This window comes from Phocoena sinus, chromosome 2, assembly GCF_008692025.1.
Source record: "Phocoena sinus isolate mPhoSin1 chromosome 2, mPhoSin1.pri, whole genome shotgun sequence".
NCBI lineage: Eukaryota > Metazoa > Chordata > Mammalia > Artiodactyla > Phocoenidae > Phocoena > Phocoena sinus.
This window is the reverse complement of record NC_045764.1, coordinates 152,739,471-152,758,085: the sequence shown is the minus strand read 5'-3', so window position 1 is coordinate 152,758,085 and position 18,615 is coordinate 152,739,471. Positions and strand designations below refer to the sequence as shown.

Sequence of the window (18,615 nt, the reverse complement as noted above, 5' to 3'; positions counted from 1 at the left end):
GAGAGCCCCATGCCACAACTACTGAAGACCATGCGCCTAGAGCCCGTGCTCCACAAAAGAAGCCACCACAATGAGAAGCCCGCACACCGCAACGAAGAGTAGCCCCCTCTCAACGCAACTAGAGAAAAGCCCGCACGCAGCAACGAAGACCCAATGCAGCCAAAAATAAATAAATTTATTTAAAAAACAACAACAACAACTGCAGAGTCCTGGGCAGTGCTGTTAGGGATAGGAATGGTTTCTCAGAAATGTGCTTAGTCTCCTAAGAGTTTCTAAGGCTAAACCCAGATCCCAAATTTTCCCCTATGGCCAGGTTTCTGGCATCCTTCCCAGCACCTCCAGGGATCTGCTGTCCCTGCCCAGAAACCAGGAAGCCTTTGTGTTCCTCCATATGGCCCCTGGCCCATAATAATGCCTTCTGACTGCTCCTCACCTACCTGTCCAAACCCCACCCCACCTGCCCTGTGTCACGGAGCTCACAGTCCCTAACAGCCCCCAGCCATGAAAATCGTCACTGCCACTCATAGTTCCTGATCATTATCATAAGCTGAGGTTTTATTTCATGACCGCACGCCCTACACGGGAGGATCCCTGCACGAGTGTCCCTCTGGAGGGAGTGGGTGGCCCCACTGTTTTACCCAGGATGAAACTAGGTGACACCCAGTGGCAGGGCAGGATCTCTGACCACTCCTTCAAACGTGGCTAGCTGCTGTCCTTCTGGGACTTTATCCTCACATCTGAGTCTCAGCTCTCTCCTGGCTCTTGAAGTGCTGGGAAATTGAGTGTAGAGTGGCAGGTGTTTTTTCGAGTCTCCACCTCCAGCAGGGGAGCTGGAAGAGCCTTGGGGGAGTTACTTCCAGGCCTTCCTCCCCAAGCCACCCTACCTTGGTGCACATTTGCCCAAGAGCTGAAGGCTCCCGCGTTGGGCTCCGGCGCGTCCCTAGCCCGCGAGGCTCTGGCGGTCGGTGAGCCCCGGCGTCGCCCTCAGGACCCCGCAGGAGTCGCACAGTTGGACTGGAGAGCGCCGGCAAGCGGGCTGCGACTTTCCCCGAACAGGAATTCGCTTGGGGCTGCGCCGGCGACAGCGGCGGGCACTCAGGGCGGGGAGGCGGCCAGATCAAAGGGAGCCGCCCACTGGGCCAAGACTTGTCCGGGAGCGCGAGGGGCCACCCCTCCGGGGAGGGCGAGGGACACCCCGAGCGCCGACCTGAGAGCAGCCGGGGCGCCCACGCCGGGCCAGGGAGAGAGAGAAGGAGAGAGAGAGAAGAGAGAGAGGAGAGGAGAGAGAGAAAAGAGAGACAGACAGAGAAGAGAGAGGAGAGAGTAGATAGAGAAGACAGAGAGAAGAGAGAGAGAAGAGAGAGAGGAGAGAGAAGAGAGATCAGAGAAGAGAGAGAGAGAGAGAGAGAGAGAGAGAGAGAGAGAGAGAGAGAGAGGAGAGCCGCGCGCCCCCGCCCCGCGCGCCCCCGCGGCCGCCGGAGCTTCCCTCCCGAGCCCTGAGCGCTGGCGCTGCCGGGCCTGCGCCGCCGTCCCAGCGCTCCCGCCCCCGGAGGAGGCGAGACCCGGCGTCAACCGACTCGCCGGAGCGGCCCGGGAGGCGCGAAGGCGCCGGGCGGAGCAGCCTCGGGAGGGAGAGGATGCCTCGACTCCCCGGCCGCGCGGCGCTCCCCCTCTGCGTGGTGCTGCTGACCGCGCTGCTGGCCGCGGTGCGAGCGCTCCCCCTGCGGAAGCCGCGGGGCCCCGGCTGGAGCCACGTGAGGCTGGCGGAGGTGAGCGGCGCGGCGCGGGCTGCGGCGTGCTGGGTCCCTGCTCCCCCGGCCCCCAGCTCTGGCCGCGCGGGGAGCAGGACCGGGACGCGAGTGGTGGCCCCCGAGTGCGAGGGGCGGGACCGGCCCGCACGTCGGCGGGCATCGGGCGGTGGCCAAGTGCGCCGGACCTGCGGAAAACACCCCCGGGCTGTGAAGCAGGTGACCCTGGGGAGAAACGTTACTTCTGTGCTGAGTTTGGTGCGCAGACACCCTGCAGCCTCCCGGCTTCATTTCCCATCCGCCCGCCGCGTCCCCGCGGCCGCCTCGCCCTGAGCGAACCTCTCCTGCAGCCATGCGGCTCAGGTGCGCGCTCCGAGAGGAGTCCGGAGGATGCTCGAGGACCGCAGCGCTTTGCGGAGTGGCGGGCGGGTGTTGCTGAGGTTCCAGCGGTGAAGTGAGCCCCTGGTGCAGCCTCTTCAATCAAATCTTCAAAGGATTTGGGTCCTTTGGGGTGTGAATTGAGAGAAGGTGAGGTAGTAAGTGGGGGCCTCCAACTTGCTGGGTGGGACCTTTATATCATTAGGTACTTGAACAAGCAGAAGAGGTCGGTAAGAGGTAGAGGAGCGCTTTCTGGGGGTGGGGAGGGGCTGTGAGTGACCTTTTGCGGGCGACCGAAGACAGAGGAGTGAGACCAAGGGTAGTTTAGACACGAAGAGAAATCACCGTCTGTCAAAACCCGCGTCTCCCGTCGCCAGGGGTCAACGGTCCAGCCGTTCCCTCCTGGACCACAGCGGACTCATCCCCATGGGGACAAAGCCCGCCAGACTTGTTGCAGGGTTCATGGGAGCAGGCCTGTGTGGCAGGGGGTCCTGGCCTCTCAGTGCACGGAGCAATTCTAGGGGGAGGCCGGAGTGGCTCTTCTCATTTTCCAGATGAGGACACTCAGGGCCCGAGGCGGGTGCAGGAGGGCACTGAAGTGAGCGAGAGCCTGAGCTTGGGGCCCTGTCAGTGCCCAGGATGCTGAGGCCCTCCAGAGGCAACGGGAAGAAAGCACGTCCCCTGCATTTTAGCGGGGGTGGTGGTGGGGGGTGGGGGGTGGGGGGTGGTGGTCTCTGTGGACCCTTGTTTGTCCATCTTTTTTTCATGACTGCCCTCCCTCCTAAGGAGATTTTTAGACTCTATTTGTTCTAAGTGCCTCCCCCATGAAATTTTAATACCACAGATACGCTCCCTATTCATGCACTAAGGCCCTTTGGAGTGTTACAAACCATTGTTTTGCAATAATACTTAGATTTTTTTGCCTCCTCCTCCAAGATCTAATTTTTGCCCCTGTTGAGAGTACATCCTGTAGACCAGGCGTTCTCAACCTCCACACTACCAACATCTTGGGGTTATACACTTCTTTGTTGGGAGTTGTAGCATTGTAGGATGTTTAGCAGCATCTCTGGCCTCTACCCACTAGATGCCTGTAGCACCCCCTGCCCAGAGCCAGACGTTATTTCCTGTGGGATACCCCGTCTTCCTGCCCGTTGTTAGGAGCCACAGCTGAAGACAAATCTAGAGGAACTGAACAGCCTCTGGCCAGTCCACTTCCTCAGTGGAGATGACAATGGAAATAAAATTAACTGAATTGGCATACTTTTTTACTTACCCCTTTGATTGTAATTATTTTTAGTATGTTTGCCAGATCTTCCCCCAAGGCCAGCCCAGAGGATGAGTTATTTCAGAGCCAAAGTCACATCCCCAGCCCTGGTATAGAGCCTGGCAGAGCCCTCAGAAACATTTTCAAACAAATTACTGGCATGGAGGAAAAACAGAGCTTGGAGCCCGAGGCCTGGGGTTCTGGTCCCAGCTGGTTATTAACTCATGTGTGACTCCCCTTGGACAATTTCCTGACATTTGAAATGAGGGGCTAAGTCACCTCCACGGTCCCGTCCAGCTCAAACGTTGTTTCCCAAGTGTGAATGATGTGTGCTAAAGCAGTCACACATCGAAGGTGTGAGCTGAGGAATATGTTGAGAGAGCGCGCACTGCTATTCTAGGGCCTTGGTGATGCGTCAGACGTCGCTGACCAGCCCAGGGGGCTTTGTGAAGAAGCTGAAGAACATAAACCCCCCCTGGATCCAAAGGTGTAGGATGACTGCAGGGCAGTAAGCATCCCTTGGGCCTGGCAGACTCAGTACAAAGTACTTCACATGATGTTAGTTCATTGTCAAATATCTGACATGGGCATCATTCCCATTTTCCAGATGAAAACAATTGAGGCACAGAGATGGTGAGCCTCGCTGGGGTTGGGAGCCAGGTCTGTCTTTCCAGAGCTACACTGAGACCTTTGCGTGTCATGCTCCAGCCTGCTCATCTAAAGTCTTGAAATCATTACGATCGTGAACAAAATACGCCATCCTCTCTCTGGGCAGGCCTGTTGCTGAGCCTCAGTTTACTCCCACAGTCGAGTGGGGATGAGAACCCGCTTTGTTGGGTGGCATGCGGGGTGAGAAAGCACTGTCCACGTGGGTGGCCTCGTCGTTACAAGGGGCTGGGGCCACGCGATTTGTTGGGTGCTGGACGAGCAAAGAATGATACAGCTCTGCCTTGGGTATCTTCTGTTCTAGTCGGGATCAGAACACCACCCAAACAGCTGCAGGGCATTTTGTGTTCCTATAGTCTTGTCCTCATTTGAAGGACGAGGAAACTGACAATGGGTCCAATAACTAAGCCAGGATCCAAACCCAGCTTTGCTTAATTCTCCAGCCCCTGGGCACCTAACCCTGGCACCCACCACCTCCTAGGCCAGCAAGGGAAGACCCTGGGGCAGGGCGGAGGGGAGCTGGGGACTTGCAGCCACAAGAGGGTACTGGAGGTTAGAACGAGGCAAGAGAGAAGAATTGATAGAGGGCAGCTCCTCGGCTTCAAGGACTGTCCCGCAGGAAGGATTCCCCCACGGGGCAGAGCCGGGCACATTTCATGCTGCGGCAGCAGGGATTCAGCTGCCATGGGAGGAAGTACTTTGTGAGGGTGCAGGCTGAGATGAAGGACTGAACACCGAGGAAGGAGCTCCCCAAACCCGGGGCAGCGTCGTGCATGTGGTAGGGGTACATAGGCAGCACTTCAGTCCTGGTGCATCATCCAGCCAGTTACCTGGCAGCAGGGCCTGGACTGCAGGAGGGGCATGGTGGGTTGAAAGGTCTCATCTGCCAGGTGGGTGGCACCGAGAAGCAGGTATTTTTCTGAAGATAGGCCTTCTTTGGTTGGGGTCTTTCTGGCCTAATCAGTGAGCAACTGACAGAAGGGGAACTGGAACCCAGGTCTGTGTGAGGCGAGCCTGTGGCCCTGCCCTCCGCCACCTCCTGCAGCTGGGCACCTTCCCGCCCTTGACTGTGAACTTTGTTCTCCCTCCAGACCATTCTTCTCTCTCTGAGAGGTCGGAACCACTGGAAAGGTGGTTGAGGGAGAGAAGGAAGGTCGGGAACTGAGACCTGGAGGCTGGGCTGCTCAGTGGTCCCAGGCAAGTCCCAGCCTCACTGGATCTCAGTCTCCTAATCGTCCCTGCCCTTCTCACCTCACTGGGTTGTTATGAGGATCAACGGGAAGGATGGATATGAAAAGCAGAAAATCCTGTCCTAGTGTTTTGTTCATTTGACACATGCCGCACCCCACAGTGGCAGGCAGTGAACTAGAAGGTGCTGCCCGTGCCCGGAGCTGGCAAAGCACAAGGATTAAGAGCACAGACTCTCTAGCCAGATCATCTGCCTCAAAACCTGGCCTGCCAGGCCCCCGTGTAACCCTGAGCAAGTTCCTCCACCTCTCGGATCCTTGGCTGCCTCCTCTAGGAAGTGAGGGTGATGCTGGTACCTCGTGGTTGTGAGGATTCGTTGGGTCCGTATCTGCAGGGTGCTCGACAGCACTGGCTACGTAGTTCATGGGGCCCAGTGCAGAATGAAAACGTGGGGTCTCTAAGCATTTCAAGATGGCAACAGCAGAGCAGTAAACCCTGTGCAGCGTGCTGTACAAGTGCACAGGTCACACAGCATGAAGCCAGCCCTGGTGCTTGGAGGGTGTGCTCTGAGGTAGGTCTCCCTCCCCGGCCAAGGTGGGCTGGGTTAGAACAGCACACACCAGTGAGGAGGGTGACATCCAACCCCACTCCTCTGCCGGTGGTCCTCTGGCCTGTCTGGAGAAGCAACCGCCTTTGAATGATGGGACTCCAGCACCTCCAGGAAGCCGTGGTGACTGTGTGTGCAGCCGGGCTCTGTAGGGAGGCGCCCGGGCCTTAGCAGTGGCTGCGCGGAGGAGAGGTGCTGGAGTGCACCTGGCAACTGGATTTCATTATCCGGAACAAGTTCCTGACCCCTGAGAGGAGGCAGAGGGGAGAAGGGAGAGTGAGGGGACTGTGAGGGGAGCTGAAGCAGGTTAGCAGGCAATGCTCAAGCAATGCAGTAAGGGTTTGTGGGTGGGGGGGCTCTTATGTTAACTGGAAACACATGGGTCAGGGCTGCCCTGCCAAGCCTGGGAGCATATGCGTGGGCCCGTGTTTGTGTGTGTGTGTGTGTGTGTGTGTGTGAGAGAGAGAGAGAGAGAGAGAGAGAGAGAGAGAGAATGAATGGTGGGGACATATCTTGGTGTATATCTATATATCTTGTGTTTATCTGGGTAATGACACCATCCCCAAAAGAATGGAGCTGTGTATTTGTACGCGTGTGAAACTCCACATTTAAGCATAAAAGATGTGGGAGGTGGTCCCATGGGATAGGGCAGGTGTTCTTAAACAGGCGGGAGCCTCCAAAGTTGCTTCAGAATGTCATGGAAATACACCGCCCAGAGATCTGCATCAGTAGTGGAGGGGGGCGGTCTTCAAACCAAATAAGATGTAAAGAACCAACACCGTGCTGGTGAGAGGGGTGCTGCCTGCTCTCTCTCTGAGAGCTATCTATCAGCACCTCTAGGTAACACTCACTGCATGTGCCAGGTGCCGTTCTAACTCAACAGCCCTATGAGACAGGGATGGCCGGCCGTTTCCCTAATTTACAGGAGGAGAAACTAAGGCAGATTAAGTAACCTGCCCACGGTCATACAGCCAGTAGGTGTCCAAGTTGGGGTTTGATCCCAGGTGATGTGGCCTCCAGCCTGCACTCGTTACCACCACCTTCGGGGCCAGACAAGAAGATGAAAGCCGAAGCGCTTTTTGAATGCAGAGGGGGTTGCGCTTGAGGGGTAATTGGCCTGAGTGTCTGCGCAGGCGCGTGTGCACCGATGCCTGGGCGTTGAGATCCGGCAGAGCTGAGTTTGAACCTAAGCTCCCATAGTGTAACCTGTGAGACCTTATGGAAACCCCTTACCCTCTCTGAGCCTCCACAGCCTCATCGTTAACACAGAGATAGTCACACTCACCCCTCATCGGTGCCGGCATTCATTCAATCACTCAGAAATGATTTACTGAGCGCCTGTAGCGTGCCAGGCACTGTGCTAGGCACGCGATACAGCGTGAACAAAGCAGACAAACATTTCTACCTGCACGGAGCTTACACCCTAGCTGGAGTAAGTGTCAGAAGGTAGGTAAAGGGCGTGGTCCAGGCGCGGTACAGAAGATGCGCTCAGACGGTGCTTACACGTCAGGGCTCTGAGTGCTCTGCCCACATCCCTGCAGGCCTCACTTCCAGTTGCCTGAGGCCTTTTGCTGGCACTAGGGCCTGCTCTGAGCTGTGCATGGCCAGCCCGAAGCTCCTGGAGTGCCCATCCTCTCCCCCACCCAGCCTCCCTCAACCGATGACCGATGGCATAACTGAGGCGCCCAGTGAGATGCGCTCCAGTTGTGCACCGTGGTCACTGGCTCCATGGAGCATTCTTTATTAGCTGCCTCCCTCCCTGCTGGTGTCTCCAGGGATCACCTTCCAAAGGAACCACTTGCCCTGGAATCTTTGTCTCAGGGTCGGCTTCTCAGGGAACCCAAACCAAGATCAGATGTCCCCCTCCACTCCGGGGAGCTCCCCAGGGGCTGACACACAGGGCAGGAGGCTCCAAGAGAGGAAGGGTGGTGTGTGTGGCTGTGATGTTGAGCCAGGGCTTTCTGCGGTCTCTGCTCGTCGTCTGGTCCGATTGGGCACCAGGGTGGGGAGGGCTGGAAACAGACACTTTGAATGCCTGCTCGGTGCCAGCCCTGTCCCACCACCGTTTCCCATTTTACAGATGAAGACGCTCACAGAGGTTATGTCGCCTGCCAGGGCCCCAGAGGTCAGAAGCCAGGCCACCACTGGCATTCAGACGCAGGCAGCCTGACTCTAGAGCAGGGTCTCTTAACTGCAGCACTGTTGACATTCTGGGCTGGATAGTCCTTGCTGTGAGGTTGTGCTATGTATGCATTGTAAGATTTCTGGTTTCTACCCACTAGATGCCAGTAGCACCCCTTTCCCCGCCCCAGCTGTGACAACTACAAATGTCATTGCCAAATGTCCGCAGATGAAACCTGGTGTTTGTGCCCAGGAGCCTGGGGCATGTGAATCAGCTAGAAAGGCTGCAGACCCTGAACTGCTGCTGCCCCAAGTCTGCCTGTTTCTGTGCCCAGAGGCTGCAGATAGAGGAACTGCTGTGCAAAGTTGTGGGGACAGTTAGGGCTTCCGTGGAATTATGGCTGGGAACAGCTAGGAAGGTGGCATCTGGGGATGCTCCAGGCCTCCAGGATTGGCCAGAGAAGGGGTTGGGTTGTTCCATTACTCATCTATCCATCTTCTGCTCATCTGTCCCGGCTATCTGGACCAGAACACTTTCACTCATTGAGAGACTCTGGGCCCCGGTTGAGATGGGCCCACGGCTGCCCTGGGACCAGGTGTTTAGTGCGGGAGCCTTGTTTGTTTTGGTTCTGGTTTTTGTTTTGGTTTGGTTTTTTGGCTGCGCCACATGGCATGCGGGATCTTAGTTTCTTGACCAGGGATCGAACCCGTGCTCCCTGCAGTGGAAGCGTGGAGTCTTAACCACTGGACCACCAGGGAAGTCCCAGTGCAGGAGCCTTGGAGCCAGGCCTCTGGGGACCACAGAAGGAGGGGGTCAGAGGGGAGAGACATGAGAAACAAGACTGATTCAGCCCCTGATATGTGAAGTAGACTCTCAGCGCTCCCACCTGCAGTGTTGGAGCATGCTGTTTAAGAGTGTGAGCTCTGGCTGCCTGGTTCAAATCCTGCTTCTAACAGTAAATGTCTGTGTGACCTCAGGCAAGTTACTTGCCTTTTCTGTGCCTTAGTTTTCATGATCAAAATGGAAATGACAGCTAGCCCTTACCTCTGAGGGTTGTTGGGAGGATTAAACGAGTGATCTAAGTGTTTAGAATAGTGCCTGCCACAGGGGATGCTGTGGAAGTGTTTGATAAATAAAATTCTGACAGTCCTTCCAGGTGGGAATTATTATTATTCTCATTTTGTTGGTGGGAAATCATCAAATTGAATGAGCAAGTGGGGAGAGCTGGGATTTGAACCCAAGCTGATCTGACTCTCCAGACCCATGTTTTTCAGCCGTACCACACTGTCCAAGGTATGAGGCGGGAGGTGGGCTCAAGGCTGTGGCCTGGGTGAGGCAGGGTCCACAGGCTCCTGGCCCCTGAGGCTCACAAGGCAGCCCTGGACAGGGCTCTTTCTGCCCTGGTGTAGAGACCTGGGCAATGGCTGCAGCCTGGAGGTAGGTGCCGACCCAGTGCTCTACCGTCTGAGCAGGGAAGGCCAGAGCAAGAGTCAGAGACATCCAGGACTGCTTTCACTTAGTATTTGAGCTGCATCAAGGACAGTCCCAGTGTGGACCTCATGGCACTGGCTGGTGGAGGGGATTAACTGGCAGACAGACGGCCACACAAGCAGCCTGGAATAGGAAAAGGGGCCGGGCCCCACGTGAGCAGGCGGAGGAAGGCTGCTGTGGTCAGGGATGCCAAGAAATACAGCCCCCGCACGGATGGCTTGGGAAGGCCAGGTGGCCGGGGAGTGTGCCGAGGGGAAGGGCCTGGGTCTGCTGCCCACGCCCCTGTCGGCCTCCCTGAGCCTTCCTGCCCCGACGTGGGAGGGCCTGGGTGTCTGTTCTCTGACAAGGGCCCTGGGGGATTCTGAGGCAAGTGTCTGCAAACTGCACTTTGGAGCCACCGCCTTAAACATCTCACTTCCCCTCTGGGCCTCAGTTTGTTCATCTGTGAAATGAGCAGGTTGGATTGTGTCTCTTCCACGTGTAGAAACCTGATTTGAACCCTCCTTCTCGTGCCTCGCGCTGGCATCATTTGCCCGAGTGCTTTGTGGACGCCGTCCACCCTCTGAGGTGTTAAAGCAGACACGTTTGGATACACAGTCTCCAGGCGAGTTTGTGACTTGGTCTGCCCCCAGGGCTCCCGAATCTCCCCCTGCTCCCGCCCCCCACCAGCCTTTTCCGGGTTCGCATGGGCGCTGACCTCAGGCACCCCTCCCTCCCATCTCTCCCTCAGGTCTTGGCCTCCCCAGACCCCAGCTCTCCTAGAGAAGAAGAGGAGCCCCCTCTGCTCTCCAGAGCCCGCCTCCAGGCAGGGCTGCGCCGACACAGACGCTGGGCTCTCACTGAGCCAGCAGCCCTGACCCTGGACAAGACCTCCTTGCCCGGGACCCTGGAGGACTCTCCCTTGCTGCTGGACCTGCAGAAGCTGCGGGGATTGGCCAACACAGACTTGAGTGCCCCAAACCCCAATATCCAGGTGAGAGCTACAGGGGCGCCGTGGGCCCAGTGGACACCTGGAGAGAAGCTGGGCTGAAGAGCTCAGCTCTGAGGTCAGGTGTCCCATCCGGTACTGCTTGGAGGGCAGGGGTCCTGTGCAGGTCAGAGAAGGTGACAGCCCCCGCCCTGCCTGTGGAGCAGTGGGTGGTGACCTGCCCACCAGAGGGGCTTTATGGGAGAGAAAACTAGAGGGGTTGGTGGAATTCCAGTTTACATACTCCACCATCAGTCCCGAATCCCTAATGACAATAATTCCTGCATTTTGTGTACCATCTATAGCTTACAAAACATTTTCACCAAAAGAGAAAGAAGGTCACAAAAATATAGAACACACAACATTCTAAAGTTGTTTAAAAGTGTGTGTGTGTGTGTGTGTGTGTGTGTGTGTGTGTGTCTATATATCTAAACTTGGAAGGTTAATCACCAAAATGTTACCTGTCAGAGATGGAATATGGGTGATTTCCATTTTCTTCTTTATATTTTGCTTGTTCTTTTCCCCAAATTTTGTTCTGTGACCTCCTATCGCTTTGTAATAGCCCAAAGTGACGTTTTTAAAGTTCACTTTCACATAAATGGTTTCACATTACTTATTTCCTGTCCACGATGTAGTGGGCGAGAGCCCTCCCCAGGGCTGTTGTGGGGATCTGCTGCCATTTGGCCTCATTTTCTGGCCCTAGAATGAGGAAATGGAGATTCAGGGCCGTCAGTGGCCCCAGCAGTTGCGCAGCCTGTGGGCTGCTGCAGCCAGAATTCAAACCCAGCTTTTCCTAAATGAGTGGGTCTCCACCCCAGCACGTGTTAGGACCACTACGCCTGGCCCTACCTCACACACCAATTAAATCCGTGTCTGGGGTGGGGTCAGGGGCTCAGGAATCTCCAACGGATTCTGATGCACAGCCAGGTCTTAGACTGTGACCCTCTGTGCCCGGGGAGACCAAGAAGGTGGACCAGAAGAATGGGCTGGTTTGGAGAAAAGGTTGGGCCTCTCCCCCTGCCCCCAGGCTTGTCATCTCCCCTGCCTTCGGAGTCTGGCTCTGAGCCCTCCCTCACTGGCCGGGTGTGTCTGTACCTCTGCAGGTGACCATCGAAGTGGTGGAGGACGCCCAGGCTGAGGTGGAGATGGACCTGCTGGCTGAGCCTAACAATCGCTGGTCCCAGGGGGCCCCCAGCTGGCTGCCGGCCAAGGAACTCTTCTGGCCCCTATTCTGGGGCTACCTGGAGGGCGAGGAAGGGAGGCCCAGTCTCAAGGGCAGAGCCGCAGGGGAAGAGGAGGATTACCCTCCAGAGTACCGTGAGAGTGAGGACCAAGAGGACCACGACGAGGAAGACGACGATGACCAAGAGCATGGGTTCAGTGGGGGCGCAGGAGGCTGGGAGCGGGGCTGGCTGTCCCCCGGGGACCGGGCCTTCGAGGAGCCTGATAGCTCCGGTGAGCTCCCCCATCTTGACATCCCCGGCCCTGGGGGTCCTGAGTGGAAATGGGGGTGAGAGCTTCCCGGGCAGGGGCAGCTGGGGAGGCCTGGAGCCTAGGCCTGTGCAGACACCATCACCAGCCAAGCATTACCCATAGCTTGCAAAGTTTGTTTGTTTTTCAAACATTTGACCCTCACAACAGCCCTGAGATCCCCTAAGCAGAACAGACATTTGTTAATAATATGTATATTCATATCCGTTTCCAACAAATTAAGAAATATTATAAATTCCACCACTCACAACTGACCTCACCTTCAGATTGTGTGAGTTTGAATCCTGGGTCTACTGCTTACCAGCTGAGTGACCTTGGGCAGGTTAACCTCTCTGGGCCTCAGTTCCTTCTTCTCTAAAATGGACATGGGCACAAACCTGACTATGTAGAATTGGGTGTAGAGAGTAGTAAGTGAGTTAGTACTTTTTTTTTTTTTAAGAAGATGTTGGGGGTAGGAGTTTATTAATTAATTAATTTTTTTTGGCTGTGTTGGGTCTTCGTTTCTGTGCGAGGGCTTTCTCTAGTTGTGGCAAGTGGGGGCCCCTCTTCATCGCGGTGCGCGGGCCTCTCACTATGGCGGCCTCTCTTGTTGCGGAGCACAGGCTCCAGACGTGCAGGCTCAGTAGTTGTGGCTCATGGGCCTAGTTGCTCTGCGGCATGTGGGATCCTCCCAGACCAGGGCTCAAACCCGTGTCCCCTGCATTAGCAGGCAGATTCTCAACCACTGTGCCACCAGGGAAGCCCGTGAGTTAGTACTTTTAAAGTGCCAGTACATAGTAAACAAAGTATTGGCTATTACATTTTTTTTAGAAAGCAACATAACAACGTAGACTATTCAGAAAATACCACCTAAAGCCTGTCCCCAGCCCCATGACAGGCACTTGTTTTTTTGCGGTACGCGGGCTTCTCACTGTTGTGGCCTCTCCCGTTGCGGAGCACAGGCTCCGGACGCGCAGGCTCAGCGGCCATGACTCACGGGCCTAGCCGCTCCGTGGCATGTGGGATCTTCCAGGACCGGGGCACGAACCCGTGTCCCCTGCATTGGCAGGTGGACTCTCAACCACTGCGCCACCAGGGAAGCCCCCAGGCATTTTTATTTTTGCATGTTGCAGTTTCAGTTTTCCCTGGGTACACACATGTTTCACACACAGTTATAGCACTTCTCCCCAGAGCCCTGGTGTCTCATTGTTGGTTCAGACTAAGTCGTAGCAGGCTTTTTCCATTTCACCAAAGTCATGTAAGCGAACAGGCAGAATTTTCATGACTTTCAGCTTTTCTTCCATTGATTTTCCTTAAACACTTGGTACCAGCCTGCTCAGGCCTGCCTGGGAAGCGAGGAGAGAGCTGGGTGTGTGTGTCAGTACTTTGGGGGTTCCACAGAGAGCCCTGGGTCTCAGGCCCGTGCAGCCAAAGGCCTGTGGGTACTGTCGTGGTGCATTTTGGGTCCCTCAGACCAGGACGTGGGGAGCAGGGACATTCTTTAATACCCCCAGTGCCAGGGAAGTATTGTCACTCTTGGTTTTGATTGGCACAAAAACTGTAGCTCAGAGATGTCGGGGGACTTGCCCAAGGTCCCCTCAGCAGTGGTCAGGTGGCCTCCAGGTGGCTTTACCTCTTCTTTGCTGTGTGGGCACAGAGTGGGTGGCTGGGAGTCGTGACACCTCCTGCATTTGCCCGGGTGTTCACTGCACAGGGGTACCCAGATGAGCAGACTAGTGGGGCTGAAATTCAGCCCATGCTCCGTCCGCTAGGGGTGTCCTGGCCCGGGCCGTATCCTCCCAAGGAAGGGGTGCCTTCTGCTAATTCGCACCAAGGCACCCCGTGGGCTCTGCTCCCTCACCCCTGGCTCCCTGCCTTGACGCAGACTCAGCTTCAAGAGGAATGGAGCCGCTGGTCTCCCTGCAGTGGGAGCTGCGGCAGCGGCAGCCAGCAGAGGACTCGGCCCTGTGGCTACACCTGCACTGCCACTGAGTCCCGTGCCTGCGACCTGCCCCCCTGTCCTGGTGAGATGAGCCGCAGCTCCTGCAGATGGAGCGGCTTACACGCTGGACTTGGTCCCCTGGGAATGTGGGCGTGTAAGCCTTGTATAGGGTGGGCTTGGGAGAGGGGAGGCAGGAAGCTCACACACACAGTGGTCCTGCCCTGTGCCAGGCCTGTCCCAGATGCCACGGGCACCGAGAGCCTAGTGAGGGCTGGGCTCCCATCGGGAGCACAGAGGTGCCCTGCGGCACCACCAGCCTGGCCTCCTCTCTTTCCAAAGGCGCCGAGGACAAGGACCCCTTGGGCTTCCCCAGTGAGGGGTGGCGGCCCCTGGCCCACAATTCTACGGACATGCTCAGCCCAGGTCAGTGGTGGGCTAGGCCCTGCCCCTGGGGGTTTGGGGGAAACCTCTCTCGGGAAGGTGGAGCCTCACCGCGCGGGCAGGAATCTTGCCTCCATCCACTGAGGCAGAGGGTACATCTTCCAGGTGGAAGGTTAGCCTCCCCAGCAAGGGGACCGTAACATTTCCAAACCCCCTACCCAGGCCCATTGGCCTTTCCCAGCCTGATATTCCTGCTGGGAAGAAGGTCTTGAGGGGAGCCCAGAGCTTGGAGACCATCTAGTGGGGCGTACGCTCCCTGGCAGCAGGATAGGAGGGGACATTCTGGCTTCCACTCCCTGGTCACTCTTGGAGGCTCCTGGCAGGCTGTGTCTGGGGAGCAGTTACCCTCAAAAACAGGTCAGGGTCCAGAGCTCCAGGACTGCCCCTTCCGGCAGCTTGGAGCGGGCCGCGCTTTCCCCAGCACACTCCACGTCTGTGTCTCTTGCACCCCACAAGGAGGCAGGCAGCTGCCCACAGCCCCCTTGCAGATGGGTCCTATGCTCAACGCCACAGAAGCTCACTGAGCCGGGAGGGTGCACCCGGCCCTGTGTGGGGCAGGGGATTCCCGGAAGACCAAGCCCAGTCCCTGCCCTCAAGGGGCTCAGGTCTTCGGGGGAAAGACACACGCAACCAACTTAGGTACAGCACTGCCAAGTGGGCCCAAGGGTCTGCAGCAAAGAGGGAGGAGCAGTTTGTTCTGGGTGGCCAGGGTCAGAGGCCACATTTTCCAAGGTGGGGGGGGGGGGAGGGCAGCATAGACAGAGGGGTCACAGGGGACCCAGAAAGACAGAGTGAACCTAAGAAAGGCAAAGTTAAGAACAAGAATGGGCCAGTGGTGAAAACAGTGAAACATTTTCTTACCAAGAGGCTAAAACTGCTGTCCCTGCCCCCACCCACCCCAGCTCATTCCCCACGATCCCAGGATCTTTCCCACCATCCAGCATCTAAAGGGACAAGGCCTAGCTCTGCAGAGGGCCTGTAGGCCCCTCCTCCAGCCCCTTGGCTGATGTCCATTCGGCTACGGCCTGTTGCTTCAGCTTGCCTGCGTGGTGTGTGGTTGCCCTTATCTGTTAACAGCGGCGGCCACGTCAGACTGCCCCCCGCTCTGGTGTGGGTCCTTCCCCTCCTGCCCCTACGGCCCTACCAAGGCACAGCTTTGCACCAGCTGGGGCCTAGGCCTTCCCCCTCCGTGCATTGGCCCTTGACCAGTCCCCCCCACCCCAGGGGCTGACCGGTCCCCTTCCCACGCTCCCCTGCCCTCTGCAGATGTGGACAGCTGTGAGAAGTGGCTGAACTGCAAGAGTGACTTCCTAGCCAAGTACCTGAGCCAGGTGCTGCGGGACCTGCCCAGCTGCCCGTGTGCGTACCCGCTGGAGGCCGTGTCCAGCGCCGTGAGCCTGCAGGATGAGCACCAGGGCCGCAGCTTCCGGTGGAGGGACGCCAGCGGCCCACGCGAGCGCCTGGACGTGTACCAGCCCACGGCCCGCTTCTGCCTGCGCTCTCTGCTGTCCGGGGAGAGCAGCACACTGGCCGCCCAGCACTGCTGCTATGACGCGGGCAGCCGGCTGCTGACCCGAGGCAAGGGCGCCGGTGCGCCCGACCTCGTCAGCACCGACTTCTCGCCCGAGCTGCACTTCAAGGTGGACACGCTGCCCTGGATCCTGTGTAAGGGGGACTGGAGCCGCTACCACGCCGTGCGGCCCCCGAACAATGGCCGGGCCTGCACGGACAACCCCCCCGAGGAGGAATACCTGGCACAGTTGCAGGAGGCCAAGGAGTTCTGATGAGGGCTGCTGTGCTGGAGAACTTTCCTCACGGGCCGCTCACCCTGCCTGGCCCAGACCTGGTGAGGCCAGTCTGGTGCCTCGAGCCCTCTGCCTTTGAACCTGAGGCGGGGAGGTCAGCACCCCAGGTGTTGGTGTGGGGTTGGGGAAAAGGTTGAAGAGTGTATAAGGCCCAGGGCGAGAGGAGGGAGCTCAGCTCCCAAGGCCCCCGGGGCTGCCCCGAGATGCGTAGCTGTGGCGGCCTTACCTCTTGCCCGCTGGGAGGCGCTGTCGCAGCCTGGACACCCATTGTCCTCCCTCTCCCTCTGTGCTCAGGTGTGTGCCCGGCTCTCCACACACCCTGATCCCCGGGACCTGCAGTGAGTCACTTAGAGCCCCAGCCGTGAGGGCCAGTCTCGTCATCCCGGCCCGCGGGCCAGCAGCCAACCAGCCCTGGGCCAGCAGCCCTCCTTAGCGCTGAGCGGTCGTACGTGGCCCACTTGCCCACCCCTGCTGGGAGGCTTAACCTCAGCCCCGAGCGGCCTTTCGTTGGACACCACTTCAGTCTAGGGCTGAAGGCCATCAGTGGGACCGTAAGTGGATAGACAGGCCGTGGCAGCCAAGACAAGGCAGGATCCAGGTGCAGAACGGATCAATGAGTGCTGGTCCCTTTCTTTGTCCAGCTCACCTCTGTTCTGTCCTGGTTGTAGGAATGTGTGGGGCTGGGAGATCACAGCACCCTGAATGAGCACAGTGGCCAGGCTTGGGGTGGGTTCAGAACCACCCCAGAAGGATGAGTCATGTGCAGGGTGAGCTGGTAAATCAGCTCTCCCGGGGGGGGGTGGCAGGGGGACAGCCTCAATTTCTGTGGTGTAAACGTTCCCACTGTGGCCCACTTCAGGCTCCCAAGGTGATGTCGCTGAACACTCTGAGCTCAGAGTTGGGAAGAGATGCATATGATCAGCTCTCCCAGCACACCTCGTGCCTCTTCCCTGCCTCCCCTCACCCCTCATCTCCCGCTTCCCTCTGCAACCACACCTTCTTGCCTTCTGCGGGGTTGAAATGCTGATATCCCAACTGTCTCTGTTCATAAAAGCCTCCAAAAGTAGGGAACTTCAGTCCTAGCCCCTAGGCAGCTGCCCTGAAACTCTCTGGGAACCTCAGCAATAAAGCACTTTATTTTCAAATTCTGTCTGATGAAGAATTTGGAGCCCCAGCAGAGCAGAGGGGTGTAGGGAGCCCTTGCTTACAGTCCAAGCCAAGCTCCCCTGGACTGCGTTTGTGATTACCTAACCCTGCTGGGCAGGCAGAGCTCCGGGGTGCAGAGTTTAGTTTAGACTAAACATCAGTTAGGTAATCTTTACTTGGTTATCTTTACTCAAACTCGTAAAGGGTTACCTAGGAGGCAGGGAAGAGCTAGCAGGACCTTAGGGGCACATTCACTCCAAGTCCTTCGGTCAGATAGGTCAATTGCATTTACACCAGAGGAAGTGACCCACTTCCCCAAGCAACTTGCTGCAAGGGGATCCAATGCAGAGTTGTCCCAAGAACTACACCTATGAGAGAGCCCTACCTTAGTTGGTACCCTTACCACACACTCCACTGTCACTTCTGGCATTTGGGGAAGTCACATCAGGAAGCAGAATGAGACAAGGTGTGTTCAGAGCCACTACCTGGAGAAACTCAGAAAGCCAGATATTTCCAATTACATCACACCTAGAGGGAGGTTTATTAGTCTGGTCCGGGATCACCATCTAACAGCACTCTGGTGCAACTAGAATATTACAGGGTCAGAGAGGCCAGGATCTCGGGTCACTAGGTGGTAGCCAAGTTCCCTTCCCTGTCTCTTGTCTGGGGAATTCAATACGATTAGCACAGGAATGTTTCAATTATGTTTTAGCTGAAACTTAAAAAAAATAAATAACAAGATACAGATATCCCAGAGTCTGTTTTCACAGGAAACGGCTAATTCCCCTCCTTTCTAATATAATTTACCTTGACACTTAAACACACTAAATTTAATCTATACCTAATGCTTTGTCTATTACCCAGACTGAACTTAACCAGCCCCATTTTTAATCCAAGTGACATGCTAAATTACTACCACATCAGGCCACAGGTGAGAGAAACTAAAGAAAAGGGGGCTGAAAAGGAGCCTTGAAGGGGCTGGGGCATTGATCAGCTATAAAATGGTGTTTATTCAAACTGTACAAAGGAGAGAGAGATGCTGTGCAGGTGGCTGCCAGCTTAGGGAACACCTGTGTGTGAGCAGAAAGAATCACAGAGGGGTCACTGACCCTGTTAAAGGGAGGATTTCTGGAGCCGCTGGTATCAGAGCCAGGAGAGGCCCATGAAATCAGAGAGGACCCTCCCCCGCTCTGGTCCAGTGTAGGCCGTCCTGGCTCACCTGGCTGTTCTTCCCATCCCGGACACCAGGAGCCATCCGTGGCTACGCATCCAGCACGAACACCACAGCTGTTTCTAACTTAGCTGCCCCAGCCACCTGGATGTTTGTTTTTGCCCCATTTTTCCTCCTCTGGGTTACCTCGTAAAAGGTTCTAGGCTAGG

The 18,615-nt window shown here is 56.7% G+C and overlaps 1 protein-coding gene across 1 annotated transcript; it reads left to right on the top strand.

The window, feature by feature from the left end:
* Window positions 1–1,433: 1,433 nt before the first annotated feature.
* ISM2 (isthmin 2) lies at window positions 1,434–16,839 on the top strand. Its single transcript, XM_032623217.1, has 5 exons — window positions 1,434–1,769; window positions 10,195–10,437; window positions 11,535–11,886; window positions 14,183–14,266; window positions 15,551–16,839. Exons 1-5 carry the CDS (start codon window positions 1,638–1,640, stop codon window positions 16,066–16,068), a joined length of 1,329 nt encoding a protein of 442 aa, XP_032479108.1. The 5' UTR covers window positions 1,434–1,637; the 3' UTR covers window positions 16,069–16,839.
* Window positions 16,840–18,615: the final 1,776 nt, after the last annotated feature.